Raw genomic sequence first — 16155 nt, 5'->3', positions numbered from 1 at the left:
TCTTTTAATTTCATGGCTGCAGTCACCATGTGTAGTGATTTTGGAGCCCAGAAAAATAAAGTCTGACACTGCTTCCACTGTTTCCCCATCTATTTCCTGTGAAGTGATGGGATCGGATGCCATGATCTTTGTTTTCTATATATTTTAAGACTGCATATTTCATATGATGTGCATTTTCCATCACTGTAGTATCTAAAAAATATATTAGGAGCATAGTTCTCATCTCTGTGTCTCTTTTCTCGTAGTATGCAGCACTGTTGATGTGGGCTGTTGGTGTTCAGGTTGTACTTTCAACACTCATCTTTGCAAAGAAAGAAGAGGTATGGAAACATCATCTTTCTATTTGAAAAATAGGAAAATCAGATGTTGTAGATTATTGAGACCTGAACCTATATTAAACCTATAGTAAAAGCTAAAGGTAAGTAAATGTCTTTAGGGGAAAAGGGATGAAATAGAAGTACTAGAATCGTGTAATGGAAAGGAGACAAGGGTCAGATTGGAATGGAGGACAGAGTTCATGTCTTAACTCTGTCTGCAGGAGACGCAGAATGTTGTTGTAAATGACAAAAAATGTGGGGGAAAAGGAGATAATACTTAGAGTGGGGGATCCAAAACTGGCCCCCTCAGCCAACCCTGGCTATCACTAGTAACCACATCACTGTACTATATTCTGTTTTTGTAAAGAAATAGCTTTAGACTTTCTAAAGATACTAATTAGTACTAATTTTAAATTTAACAATTTCATTTAAATAAGATGTACTGAATAATTCATAAATTTGTATAGTTATGGCCATAAGTGACAATTAAATTAATGGATGATTTATATTTTTTTAAGTTCAAAAAAGCATATAATAAATTTCCTGAAAACTTTTCGGTAACACAACTTACCTCTTTACAACCTATAGTTACTTTTAATTCTTTAAGAACCTTCAGTATTTCAGTGCAGTCAAGGTCTGTTTTTGTATCCTGGGAGACTGTCTTATAGCACTAAGAGCATAGACTTGAAGTCAGTCCTTAAACCTATGTCTTCATCTACTACCTTATAGAGTTATCATTAACTGACAGTTGTAAAGTCCCTGTAACAGGGTAGCTATTTGAGAGCTCTCTACCTTCCCTTATTTGACTTTTAAAAAATAATTTTTATTTATTTATTTTTTGGGTGTGCTGGGTCTTTGTTGCTGCCTGCAGGCTTCCTCTAGTTGCGGTGAGCACAGGCAACTCTTCACTGTGTTGCACAGGTTTCTTATTGAGATGGCTTCTGTTGTTGCAGAGCACGTGCTCTAGGCATGCAGGCTTCAGTAGTCACAGAGCACAGGCTTAGTTTCCCCGAAGCATGTGGGGTTTTCCCAGACCAGGGATTGAACCCATGTGCCCCGCACTGGCAGGTGGATTCTTAACCCCTGGGCCACCAGGGAAGTCCTTCCCTTATTTAATTTTGAAGGAGACCCTGAGCAATTCCTATGGTTCCTAGCCTTCAAACTCTTTCTCTCTCTCACTTGCACTTGCCTTCTCTCTCTCTCTCTCTATATATATATATATATAATTAAAGCAAATTATATATATATATATATAAACTCTTAATTAATGGCCAAACCTCAACAAAATCTTTTCTGTATAGCACCATTGCTTTCCAACCTCATTTGCTCTCTTGTGCTTGGCATCTGTCCTGGGTATCTAATTACCTAGGGCCTATTGTTAATGACTTGGCATTTATATATAAAATTTCTTCTCTCCACATGAAAAAAATGTGTGTGTGCACAGCACACACAATCAAGTGAGTCCTGTAAAGCTGTCTTGATCCCAACACATCATCCTCTAACTTTTGGACCTGGTGATAGAACCTGAATATCAGACTTAAGGGCCTTTAACACATGGATATAGTTAATCAATGTCACCCATATTTACTTAAGTATTATTCAGATACTCCTCTCCACCTATCTTAAGAATAATAAAAATCTATCATTTAATAATAACCACCATGTGCCAAAGAATGTGATAGGCACTTTATTGGCACTCGTAACAAATCCTAGAGATGCATTGTAAGTCCTGCTTTCTAGAACAGAAACTGAGGTTTTGAACAGAGAAATACATGTAAATGTATTTACATGTATTTTATTTATATAGTAGTAACCTAGATTATATATGAAAATCATTTTTACTCATATACTAAAGTTTGATTCATAGGCACTCTCAATCTCCCAAGTTAAGCTTTAAAAGGTTAATGAGGATATGTCTCTCTGTCATCACAAGAGTATAAAGTAGAAAAACATCATTTTCTATTTTGAATAAAAATTAACTCAGAGAATATGTGAAATAGATTATATGAATAACACATTATATCATTCTAATCTTCTTAGATGTAAGTGTGTAAGAGTTTAACATGTACAGATGTCTTAATTATTGTATTATTCCAACCAGTTATTTAGTTTTCATTATTCAAAGATAGCATATGACAATGAGAAAGTATTAGACTAGATTTCAAATGAATTAGGTTTAGAAGTCACACCTCTTCTTCATTCATGTAAACAAAGGAAATGATCATATTCTCTAAGTATCTATATCATGGTTCATAAAATGAAAATGCTGTCTGAATTTCTACCTTTTACTATTTTTAGGACCAAATTAGGACTTAGTTATGAAAGCCATATAAACTTTTAAATGCTTATATAAGTTCCTATTAAAAATTACCCATGCAATATCTAGATTTCAAAATAGCAATTTCCCCCCAAACTTTCAGATATGATTATTTTTGCTTTAGCATTATGAAAAGATAATTTTTAAATTGAAAAATGTAATTCTTGTAAAATATACAGTAGATTCATATCAATAATTTTATTTAACATCTTGATTAATGTGGGAACTAGTTTAGATATAAAAACCAATTAGAAGAAGAGTACAAAGAGAAAACATTTATATAGATACAAAAACTGACATAAAAACTGACTTTGAAAGGAAAGGGATCAGTTTCATCCCCACCAGGAAAAGTTCATCTGCAATTCTCTCCAACAAAGAATCATTTGAATTGGGAGACTGAGACCAACAAATATACAACTTACAAAGTTGTAAAATAAATTAAAAACTGTGAAAAGTACAGACTCAGAGAATCAGAGAACCCTGAAGGTATACTAGAGAAAACCTAGTTTTCATTGAAAAGATCCTCAGTCATCTTTTCCATTTATAAGTCTTTCACAATTTTTCCTGAGATTATGAGAAAAAATGTTAGAACCTTTCAACATTGAGGAGAGCAGCACATAACTTTCTTCCTAATCATAAAAGTCTAATGTAGTCTTCCTATAGATCATAGTGTAAAATACCAAAGGTATTCACACTTGCTCATTGCTAAAAATAATGATAGGAAGAAAAATAAAACACCTAGAAATAAGTTGAAAACAACAAACTGAGTTTGAATACTTTTTATGAGGAAGCATAAGGGAAGCTTCTATCAAATTTTCATTTTTAATGAAATTTTCAACAGGTTCACCAAGCATGGCATGATAAAATTGATTCCATCATTTCTGAGTATGGATCTGAGGATTTTCCTCAAGACACACCCAAGTGGATGATTCTGAATGCTGTGCAGAAAATGGTAAGATGAAATTATCATGAAAGTAAAAAATGAGACGCCAAAGGTGACAGCTGAGAGGTGGGAAGACAAGGAAGGACAGGCGATGGGCACAGGAATGAGAGGTTCTTGTATTTCTTCTAAACAAATGAGGTGGCATAGGATTGTCTAAACTTACAGATCTTGAGTTTTACCCTTCTTTTGTAAGGTGTATCTGCTTTTCTGGGTCAGTTGATGGGTGGTCATTTTAACCTGGATTCAGCTGTAAAAGTGTTGGGAGTCTTCTGCCAAGTGTAACAATAATCTACTCTGTGGCATCCAGGGGGAGATAAATTCTAAGCCCAGTCCCTGCTGGGCAGCAGAGTATCCTGATGGTTCCCATTTGAGCCTAAACATCAGGTTTGCCATGTGGTAACTTTATGATCCTGGATAAGAAATCTTAACTTCAGGTACCATATTAACAAAATAGGCAGAATAACCCCTACCTCTGGTTGTCAAGAATAAAGGAAGTAATATATACATAATACATAGAAAGCCTTGGATCTGGGACACAGTATCAACCTAACACTTGTTAGCTGATGTTGTTAGGATTATCATTTCACTGTTCACATGTTTCTTGGCAAGGTAAGGGAATGTGTGTACTCAGCCAAATGGTTATACGAATAGATCGACACAGGAACATAGTAAGTGCTTGATTAAGAAAAAAAATAGCAAACATTTACATAGCCCCAGGTCCTTTTTTAGGTGCTTTGCATATATTAACTCATTTAGTCCTCTCAATCCAATGAGATAAGAACTATTATCTTCATTTTGTAGATGAAGGTAGAGAAATTCATAACTTAGCCAGTGCCACATGGCTAATAGATGGCACAGCCAAAATTCAGTCCCTGACAATCTACACTAGATTTTGTGCTCAAGTGCTATTCCAGAGTTTCACATAAACAGTTACTATTTTTAGTGTATTTAATAACAGAAATGCTTATTAGGAGAATTTAAATTTATTATAAATGATTTTATCACCTTATTTTTTCTTTGGTGTATGTGATCTGAAAAGGTATTGCATTTTCAGATAGCATTATGACTGATAGCAGTGTATCAAACCTTCCTATGGTCATTAACTGATAAATCAGGAAAACGACTGAGTGACTTCACTTTCACTTTTCACTTTCATGCATTGGAGAAGGCAATGGCAACCCACTCCAGTGTTCTTGCCTGGAGAATCCCAGGGACGGGGGAGCCTAGTGGGCTGCCGTCTATGGGGTCGCACAGAGTCGGACACGACTGAAGCGACTTAGCAGCAGCAGCAGCAGGAAAACATGTCTATATGTATGACATCACTGTCGTTAATGAGAATCCAACTTATGTTTCCTAGCCATGAATATCATTGAGCATTGAGATAGTATATGTAGATTTGATTGTTTAACTGACTTTCAGTACCCAGTCTCTAAAGTACTATGTTAGTCATTTGATGTTTCTAAGACGGTGCCAAGATTGTTGGCACATATTGCAACATAGGTGGTACTGATGCTATAATTTACAATAACAAGTTTAGAAAATAATGATCTATTCACTTTAACTTTCTCTTATTTTCTAGGTGACAAATATATAGACTGATTCTTTCACATCCTTTCAACTCAACTTGATAGGACTGGAAATGAGACATTTCATAGATGCTTGATCACTTCTGACTCTTTTCCTTATTACCTTTTTGGTTTTTTTTTTTTTTTTTGTGGCAGCTTTTCACACAATACAAAATATAAGGTTAACATCTTACATTAACCCTAAGAATTTAGAAACAACCCTGAGTCTCTATGTATATTAAACACATATGGCAGAATATTTTGAATAAATCATAAAGAAAACTGTTATAGTTAGGAGAAGGTATGGCTCAAGGGATTCTCCCTCCCATGTTCTGGCTCTAAACGTGATTTAGTAAGTCAAGTATATCTTTCATCCTGAACTTTATAAGGTAAATTCAGATATAACAATTTCATTCAAACAGCTCACTTATATGAGTAGAGATCTTTAATTCTGATTAATATCAACCATAGCAACAACAGCAACAAAAAAATATTTTTGTTTAAACAAACAAAAATATATTTGTTTAAACAAACAAAAATATATTTGTTTAATCTGTTATATTTCAATGCAGAATAAATTAATAAATTTATCATAAAACCACTTTGAGAAGCATAGGAGTCATATAATTGACTGCATTTTGAATATTCTATAGTAAAACTTATAGAATCATTTTTCTAGTTTCAGTGTTGTGGCCGAAAAAATTACACAGATTGGACCAAGAATAAGAATAAAGAAAATTCAGAACAGGTGCCATGTTCTTGCACAAATTCTACATTAAGAAAGTGGTTTTGTGATGAGCCACTGAATGCAACATACCTACAGGTAAATATAAGCCAAGGCTTCTCCAAGTGTTTACAGTACCCTGTTTTTTTTGCTTTTGCTTTTATTTTTTGCAAGTCATTTTAGAATCCTGAGCAAATTGTTGTATTAAAAACAATGCCATTCATGGTTATTAGGTTCTTAAGCACCTTGCTAATAAAACCACAGTGAAGTGGATTATATCAGTTACATAACAAAGTCATTAAACTTTCTGGGTTATATGATCTAAGTGTGCCTAGAACTTGGGATTCCATTAACTCTCTCCTCAACCATCTTTTGGAGAAGGCAATGGCACCCCACTCCAGTACTCTCGCCTGGAAAATCCCATGGGCAGAGGAGCCTGGTGGGCTGCAGTCCATGGAGTCGCAGAGATTTGGACATGATTGAGTGACTTCACTTTCACTTTTCACTTTCATGCATTGGAGAAGGAAATGGCAACCCACTCCAGTGTTCTTGCCTGGAGAATCCCAGGGACAGGAGCCTGGTGGGCTGCCGTCTATGGGGTCGCACAGAGTCGGATACGACTGAAGTTACTTAGCAGCAGCAGCAACCATCTTTTGACAGAGAAGGTCCTTTTGGCGAATCTCCATTGTATAGGACTGGTAAAGGAACTGCAACAGTAGAAATAAAGAGGCATGAGGTTTGGCAAAAACTAAGGGAGGAAATCCCAGATGTGTCAAGGGTGGTGTTCACATAAAGGTGGCAGAAACCAGAGAAGAGGTTCATCTGTAGCAACTTCTGTCTACAGATATAGGACATGATAAACTAGGGATTTCCATCCAATAACTTCTAATACTTTGTGTAGTTTATATATTGATGTTATTCTAATTTTAAGATGTCTTTCAATAACATCATTCATTCATAGAGAAATGGAGGATTCTCCATTTAAAGATTCCATTTAATCTCCACTTAAGGAATTTCCATTTAAGGAATCTCCATTTGGAGGATTCTCCAAGAAAGGTTCTCTTTGGGAAATATTATGTTAGGCAATAGTATATGCCCTGCTGAATTTCAGTAGTGTTCAGAAAATCAAATCCCTCTCAAAACTTAATAAATTTCTGATTTCAACTACCTGACAACATCTTAGCAGCTTAAAAAGTAGCAGCTGAGGCATCTTGCTATTGTAGGAAGCTCTATGGGCTAAAAGTCCAGTCTCCAGTTAGATGTTGACTTGTTTTTTAGACTTTCATACATTACTAATCTCTGTGTCTCTTCTCTGTAATGGAATTATGTATAAAACCATTTATATCTCCAAGTCAATCTAAGTAAGTTCTTTTCCTTAGGGTTGTGAAAATAAAATCAGCACATGGTATCATGCTAATGCTTTGACATTAATTGGAATTAATTTTGGACTTTTGGCTTCAGAGGTAAGTTTTTATTTATATATTTAAAGATTAAAAAAAATTAAGTATAAAGTATATGGGATAGACTGTAGAACAACCAGATGGAGACCTAATCAGACTAACTAGTCCAATAGGAGCCAGGACCCTGAAAATGTTCACACACAGGAGGTCCCAACTGAGGGCAATATCCTTAGATCAGCCTGGGTGGAACCTGGAAATCATTATCATCCAGGACTTTCATGGCAGTCCAGTTGGTTAAGACACCCCACTTCCAATGCAGGGGGCTTGGATTTGATTCCTGGTTGGGGAACTAAAATCCCACAGGCTGCATGGCATGTTCAAAAAAATATAAACAGATTTTTTTAATGGCTTTATAAAAAAATAAGTTGTTCTCCTGGGGGGCAGTGATTTCGTTTCTTAGTGATTAAAAAAAAAATACTTCAGTCTTGGCAGTGAGTTGACCATGATTGGCAGTGTGTACACTGGCAAATTTCTTAAATCTAGGCAGATGTTTGACATTAGTAAATGTATTCAATCATACATTCTTTCATTCATTGCTTCATTCATTCATTCAATAAATTTGGAAGGGGGAAGAACATCTACTATGTGTCAGGTCCTGTAGTAGATGCTAGAGATACAATAGGAAGCAAAATCTACATATTCCTTGACTTCCAGGGTGCCAACTGCAAAATCGAGGTTTAGAAATAGTACTTAATTCTCCAGTCCCAGTGCAAACCAATAAAAGCTAGTGAAGGGTATGTATTCAAAGAAATTGTAAGACTGTATAGATTACTATTGTGTAGAGTATAACGGAATAAATATATAACATGTGATTTGGCCAAAATAGGATAGCAAATTTAATTTATGTTGGTCCACAAAGAAGTATCAACAACCTCAGATATGCAGATGATACCACTCTAATGGCAGAATGCAATGAGGAAATAAAGAGCCTCTTGAAGAGGGTGAAAAAAGAGAGTGAAAAAGCTGGCTTAAAACTCAACATTCAAAAAAATAAGACCATGGTGGCCAGTCCCATCACTTCATGGCAAACAGATGGGGAAAAAGTGGAAGCAGTGACATATTTTCTTTTCTTGTTTTTTGTGTGTGTGTGTTTTAAGGCAGTTTCAAAGTCACTGCAGACAGTGACTGTAGTCATGAAATTAAAAAAAAAAATGCTTGCTCCCTGGAAGGAAAGCTATCACAAATCTAGACAGAGTATTAAAAAGCAGAGACATCACTTAGCCAACAAAGTTTTGTATAGTCAAAGGTATGCCTTTTCCAGCAGTCATGTACAGATGTGAGAATTGGACCATAAAGAAGGCTGAATACTGAAGAATTGATGCTTTTGAATTGTGATGCTGGAGAAGACTCTTGAGAGTCCCTTGGACAAAGAGATTAAACCACTCAATTCTAAAGAAAATAAGTCCTGAATATTCACGGGAAGGACTGATTCTGAAGCTCCAATACTTTGGCCACATGATGTGAAGAGCCAACTTATTGGAAAAGACCCTGATGCTGAAAAAGATTGAGGGCAGGTGGAGAAGAGGGGGACAGAGGATGAGATGGCTGGATGGTATCACCAAGTCAATGGACATGAGTTTGAGCAAACTCTGGGAGATGGTGAAGGGCAGGGAAACCTGGCATGTAAAGACCAGGACACAACTTAGCAACCGAACAACAAGCAAGGCCCTCATCTAAAGTTCCATAAATGGTTTTCACCTGGTAAGAGTGTTTAGTCTCAGGATGGTGGTAAACAAGACAGTCTTATAAGCATTGATACTCTTTTTAAATGTTTATTCTCTATTGTATTCATCCTGAGGCAATTAAGATAAGACTGAATGGGGGATATTATTGTGTTCCAGTTTATCATCTACCCTTTCCAGACCATCTTTCATGATCCTATAACAAAAAGAGGCAGTTTTTTTGGAAGTGATGACGTTAGAAAAATGATGAACACAAAACATCAGCAGTTTATCATAGCATCTAGCCCAGTGATAGCCCATGTAATTAAAACTGAGTAGTCCATTCCTTCACCCTCTCTGTAAATGAACTTGGTGACATCTGGGCTACCCTACAAGACTTACTCTGCTGACTTCTTATTCACAATGATATGTATCTTACTTGGAAATAGTCTCACCCTCCTTCCTCTGTTTTCTCTTTGCAGAATACATTTTGGTGATTATATGGTGTTAACTTTACAAATTATTCTTATTGATTACATTTTAATCTCTTATTGTTTCCCTTTTTTCCAGGTTTTGCAATTCTCATTAACTGTTTCTTTCTTCAGAAACATCAAGAATAGAATATATGCAGAAAAGTGATCACTGGATTTTAATTTGTCTGGAAGAAACCAGTTAACTCGTAAAATAATCATATTGAATTCTCCTAGTCCAAAAGAAAAGTTTTAAATTACATTCATTGTTTAAGATTTAATAAAGTCAGTGGTTATATATGACACAGAATTATTGAATATAATATCGTTCCATGAAATTTTTCAGTTCAGTTCAGTTCAGTCGCTCAGTCGTGTCTGACTCTTTGCAACCCCATGAATCACAGCACGCCAGGCCTCCCTGTCCATCACCAACTCCCGGAGTTCACTCAGACTCACATCCATCGAGTCAGTGATGCCATCCAGCCATCTCATCCTCTGTCGTCCCCTTCTCCTCCTGCCCCCAATCCCTCCCAGCATCAGAGTCTTTTCCAATGAGTCTACTCTTCGCATGAGGTGGCCAAAGTACTGGAGTTTCAGCTTTAGCATCATTCCTTCCAAAGAAATCCCTTTATTAATATCAAATTCTACAGTTCGGTACATTGTCATTTTCTGAACTCAGAGGATATCATTGAATATACTAATGTAAATATATGGTAAATTATCACGTATGTTTTGAGTGTCAGGTGTATAAAAAGATACCTATATGATGTTCAGAAAATACTGTGTAAGCAATTATAACATACTTTACATTTACAAATTTTAGGTGAATAACACTGATTTATAGATTTCAAAGAAAGAATGAAAATCTCCATGACACTGATCTCTACACTGAATTAATCTTTTATTTCTCTCTTCTTACAATGCTTAGAAGTAGATAATAAATTTACAATTTTACAAGTTTGGATATACTTAAGTGGCAATAAGAAAATATTTTAAAAAACATGAATTTTTAAATACAGAAAAAATAATCTAGTCTAAATACTAACTGAAGTCTCATACTCATTTACCTTCTCATTTTTCCCTTTTTTGTAAGTTATGCTCAGTGAATGCAGACACAATTTTCTGAAGGATATAAAAATAACCTACCTGTTCTATTTTCCTAACAATGATACTGTGAGAACAGAAAAAAAAAACTTCTTTGAAAAAATAAAAGCTGCTGTACAGACATGAGGTGTTATCATATCATTGTTGTTCTTTATGAGAAAAGGCTGCATTGATTTGAGGAAATGAAGAAAGAATAGATTAACTGAAGATCCTGCATTGCTCCTACTGCTATAGAAGGCTCACTCTTTTTTATATTTATTAATTCAATCATATCTATTTTCATATGTCTACTCAGTACATTGCAGATTTCACAGACCTACAGGCTCTTCTTTTTTTTTTTTTTTTCAGTAAGTGAAAAAGAAAATAGAGTAAATATTTTCTCTAAAGTGATCTGTAAATAGACATGGCTTCTAAATTTAAGGGAAATTCTCTTGGGATTTAAAGCTCCTTTTCAAATTCCTGTTTTCTCTAAAATATGCCACAGCACCACACTGATATAAAAAAAAATCTCTCTCCTACTTGGGAGTTGAGCACCAACTTATTTGTAATCAAATAAATATTATAGAAATATATTCTGATATATATAATTTGCATCAAGCAAATGAAAAAGATGTCTAGATACTAGATTGCCTATTTTCAGTTACTACAGTTAAATCACAAGATATATGGACCACTGATCAAATCTATCACCTTTATGATTTTAGGAAGTATTTTCTTAAAGGATGTTGCTTTACATGCTGAATAAAATAAAGATTTATTTGGAAAGACAGAGTAGATCAGGATCATCTCTCTGTCTTATTGGGTTTTTTTTTTTTTTTCTGAAATAGAAAACTTAGAAAGTTCTGAAAATTAATCTGGATCAGAAAGTGAAACACTGAATTCAAATTAAGGGTAACACACAATCTTGATTTCCCCTTGAGGTTGTCCTGTCACTTGCAAAACATATTTAGCTTACTTCAGGCTCCCCATTTTAATTATGTTTCCAAAACTATTTTGTGATGGTACTATATAAGTGAACTACTTTTAAATTCCTTTTATCTTCTTTTCTTCTTTCAGATAAAAATACATGCATTCAGTCAACAAGCATTTATAGAGACCCTACTATGTGCTAGGGGCATTGCTCTCTCTGTTTTGAGATATGAAGATGAATGGAAACATGTATGGTTCCTCTTCAGTGCTGGCTTCAGGGGCATATAACCTATCTTTAGAAGAGGCCCACACTTGGCTTAATACTTGGCAATTTCCATCTTCAAATTCTTAATTTCTGAACAAGGGAATTATATTTACATTTCACCCTGGGCTCTCTAAATTAGGGAGCCAGCTCTGCCTCTGTAGTTAAACTCAGAGTCAGTCATACATCCTGACATGTGAACAAATAAATTGCATGTTTGTTATAATTATTATGACCACCCAGAAAGAAAATGCCTAAGTTTGCTTTAGAAAATCAGACAGCACTTCAAAACAGAGAGTCACTCATTCAACAGTTACTTATTGAGCAACTGCTTTCTGTTGGGCAGTCTTCTAAGTGCTAGAGAAAGAGGATCAAGTAAAACAAAACAAAAAAAGTCATGAAAGTTACATTCAGTTCAGTAGACCCAAATAACCCATAAACAAAATTATGATGTCAGATAGTGGGAAATGCTATAGAGAAAAAATGTCAGGAAGTAGAATAAGGAGTGGTGGGGAATTAGGATGATTGTAAATTGAGATAGGCTGGTTTTTCCAGTGGTCATGTATGGATGTGAGAGTTGGACTGTGAAGAAAGCTGAGCGCCGAAGAATTGATGCTTTTGAACTGTGGTGTTGGAGAAGACTCTTGAGAGTCCCTTGGACTGCAAGGAGATCCAACCAGTCCATTCTAAAGGACATCAGTCCTGGGTGTTCTTTGGAAAGACTGATGCTAAAGCTGAAACTCCAATACTTTGGCCACCTCATGCGAAGAGTTGACTCATTGGAAAAGACTCTGATGCTGGGAGGGATTGGGGGCAGGAGGAAGAGGGGACAACAGAGGATGAGATGGCTGGATGGCATCACCGACTCGATGGACGTGAGTTTGAGTGAACTCCAGGAGATGGTGATGGACAGGGAGGCCTGGCATGCTGCGATTCATGGGGTCACAGAGAGTCAGACATGATTGAGCGACTGAACTGAACTGAACTGTGCTAAAGTGGCCTCATGGAGAAAATGACAAAGGACATGAGAAGATAAGGGGAAAGAACACTATGAGCAAGAGGAAACAAAATAAGAAGGGAGAGAGGACCTGAGGTGAAAGTGAGCATGTTGAGTTCAAGGAAGGGCAAGGAAGCCAGTATGGGGAGTGGAGTGAGTGAGGAGACCTGAAGTCTGGGAGGAAAGCAGGGAGTGAAATGGGAAGTGTATTGAGTGAAATGGGAAGCAACTGGCAGGTTTTGTACAAGTTAAACCATCAGACATATTTTAATTGGAGCAATCTTGTTGCCATGTTGAAAATACACTTACAAGGCCCAAAAATGGAAGCAGGGAGGACAGATTGGATTTAATAATCCAAATAAGAGATGATAGTGGGTTTGGCCAGAAAGTGGAGTTGGTGAGAGGTGATCAGATTCTGCACATGTTTTGTGGTAGAGTCATCAGAATTTGCCTGCAGCTTCAATGCAGAGATATAAGAAAAAAGAGGAGTCAAAGATGACTTAACTGGGAGAATGGAGCAATCATATATAGAAATGGGAAAGACTGTGGTAGAAACAAGTTTAACACTTAACACTTGAAAATCCTACTAAAGTGATATGTTATGTCTGCAGTCCACACTAGTCTGCAAGAAACTCAAGGCTAGGGATATTTGGAGTCTTTGCAACTCCAAAACCTTGCTCATTACTTCACAGTGTAGATGGCCAACAAAGGTTAATGATCTTTAATGGGTCAGATTACTTAGTATGCCACCAGTTAAAACCCCACTTCCAGGAATTCCCTGGTGTCCAGAGGTTAGGACTCCACACTTCCATTGCAGGGGCACGGGTTCCATCCCTGGTGTGGGGAACCAAGATCCTGCAGGTTGCATGGTGTGGCTAAAAACAATAAACCAACCAACCAAACAAAAAAACCCTACTGCCCTCTTAGATTGTCTGACTGTAGTCAGTGGTTTTGATTCCTTCCAGGAGGCGATCACAAGTATAATCTGTCCAAATTTGTTTGGTAAATAATAGTTGTTCATTTGGTTAGTCACTGCCACCCACACCTCCTATCTCCAAGGCACCTGAATGAGAAATGTTGGCAGAACAAGAACTGCTTTAACAGGATTCCACTGAAAGGAAATTTTAAAGAACACAGACAGTTCTGTTTACTTAATGTTCACAATATTTGTTTAAGGCGTATATGTCTTTATTTTCTCTCTCTGATTTTAAGGGAGTAATTCTTCAGGGACATGAGAGCCCGGGGCAAGAAGAAAGCACAAAAGTGTAACATTTTCACTGACATGATATAAGACTACAAAAGAAAAAAAAACTTTAAATCTTTACACTACCTGTTATATTTCATTGTTTTACCTCCTTTATTTATTTTTCTTGTCTGTTCTTTTTTCTTTTGAAGTCACCCATTAAATGAAAGAGGATAATGACATATTTCCAATAAATCTATTAATATTCATCGAATGAAAATGGGCTTTAGTACCATATAAATGATAAAACCAGAAGCAGCAGAAATTATTCCTTGACAAATCAAATTAAGATGAAGCTTTTGCTAGTATTCTGAATATTTGGAGCAAAATAAAAGGAAACATTTTTTACAAGAGCATTTGTAGTTTGAAAACACAAGTGTGTAATAATCATTATAGAAAATTATTAAAGCTTATTAACTAATTGCATTCAAGTACAGCAGACATTCTCCTGAATGTCTGAAAAGGTTTATGAAATTGAACATTCAGAACTGCTAAATTTTTTTTTTAATTTATTTATTTTTTTAGTTTACAATTTTGTCTTGGTTTTGCCATACATCAACATGCATCCACCACGGGTGTACACATGTTCCCCATCCTGAACCCCCCTCCCGCCTCCCTCCCTATCCCATCCCTCTGGGTCATCCCGGTGCACCAGCCCCAAGCTTCCTGTATCCTGCATCTAACCTGGACTGGCGATTCGTTTCTCATATGATATTATACATGTTTTAATGCCATTCTCCCAAATCATCCCCCTGTTCCCTCTCCCACAGAGTCCAAAAGACTGTTCTATACATCTGTGTCTCTTTTGCTGTCTCGCATACAGGGTTGTCGTTACCATCTTTCTAAATTCCATATATATGCATTAGTATACTGTATTGGTGTTTTTCTTTCTAGCTTACTTCACTCTGTATAATAGGCTCCAGTTTCATCCATCTCATTAGAACTGATTCAAATGTATTCTTTTTAATGGCTGAGTAATACTCCATTGTGAATATGTACCACAGCTTTCTTATCCATTTATCTGCTGATGAATTCTTTCATTAATAAAGTTTCACATTGTATTTCAGAGAAAAAGTATGAAAGATACTAGATCAGAGAATATGTTTGTATGAATCTCTATAGTTTTTTTAATTATAAAATTGGTTTACTATGTCTGTAAATGTATGTGAATAAACAGCATTTAAATTATTATATGCAGTAGAATTAGAAAGAAGATACATGAAAAAAATCAGTCATTTCATGATAATATTCTATGGTATAGAAAATTTACCCACACTATGTGTGGGTAAATCAGATTTTATAACTGATATTCTAATGAAGTTGTTTACTATTAATTCATTTATTTTATTTCACTCCAGAGGATATGCTATTTTTTTCATTTTGAAATGTATTTCATTATTATTGAAAAATCAGAAAACACAAAGTATTGTGAAAGAGTTAAACAACAAAATCAAATTTAACAACCAAATCAGCAACTTTCACATTGTACGAAGTATCTCACCGGGCTTCCCTGGTGGCTCAGATGGTAAAGAATCCGCCTGCAGTGAGGGAGACCTGGGTTTGATCCCTGGGTTGGGAAGATCCCTGGAGGAGGAAATGGCTACCTACTCCAGTATTCTTGCTTGGAGAATCCCCAGGGGCGGAGGAGCCTGGTGGGCTACAGCCAATGAGGTCACAAAGAGTCGGACTCGACTGAGCATTAAGCACACAGCATATCACTATCTTGTTGTTGTTGTTTAGTTGCTAAGTCATGTCCAGCTCTTTTTCAACTCATGGACTGTAGCCCACCAGGATCCTCTGTCCATGGGATTTCCCAGGCAAAAATACTAAAGTGGGTTGCCATTTCCTTCTCCAGGGGATCTTCCCAACCCAGGGATCACACTCACGTCTCCTGAATTTGCAGGTGGATTCTCTACCATTGAGTCACCAGGGACGCCCATATTACTATCTAATGTGTGTAAATACCACTGAATTAAAAGTGGCCAGCATGTCAGGGGGCCACAAATTTAAATCTATTGAGATTATAATAATATCTTCTGTGTTAAAAAATACATGTTTTGAAAGGTCTGGAGTACTTATACAAGAAAATTTGGTAAACATTACCAACAACCTCAAAATGAGTTACAGACAAAATAGTCCCAACATTGAGAGTGTTATTTTCAAGTCTCTATGATATAAAGATA

General features: G+C 36.1%; 1 protein-coding gene across 2 annotated transcripts in view; it reads left to right on the top strand.

The window, feature by feature from the left end:
- The window catches only part of TSPAN19 (tetraspanin 19), a 27024-nt gene extending 17186 nt beyond the window's left edge, over positions 1 to 9838 (top strand). Inside the window, exons 5-9 of one of the 2 annotated variants that reach the window (XM_010832035.1) lie at positions 246 to 320; positions 3476 to 3586; positions 5822 to 5965; positions 7246 to 7329; positions 9558 to 9838. In XM_010832035.1, coding sequence (XP_010830337.1) covers positions 246 to 320; positions 3476 to 3586; positions 5822 to 5965; positions 7246 to 7329; positions 9558 to 9626 — 483 coding nt within the window. In that variant the 3' untranslated portion in view covers positions 9627 to 9838. The remainder of the gene's footprint in view (positions 1 to 245; positions 321 to 3475; positions 3587 to 5821; positions 5966 to 7245; positions 7330 to 9557) is intronic. The other variant, XM_010832034.1, reaches the window with a different exon arrangement.
- The last annotated feature ends 6317 nt before the right edge of the window (positions 9839 to 16155 follow it).

Source organism: Bison bison, unplaced genomic scaffold, assembly GCF_000754665.1.
Source record: "Bison bison bison isolate TAMUID 2011002044 unplaced genomic scaffold, Bison_UMD1.0 scf7180017864535, whole genome shotgun sequence".
NCBI classification, from domain to species: domain Eukaryota; kingdom Metazoa; phylum Chordata; class Mammalia; order Artiodactyla; family Bovidae; genus Bison; species Bison bison.
This window is presented reverse-complemented; position numbering and strand designations above follow the sequence as displayed.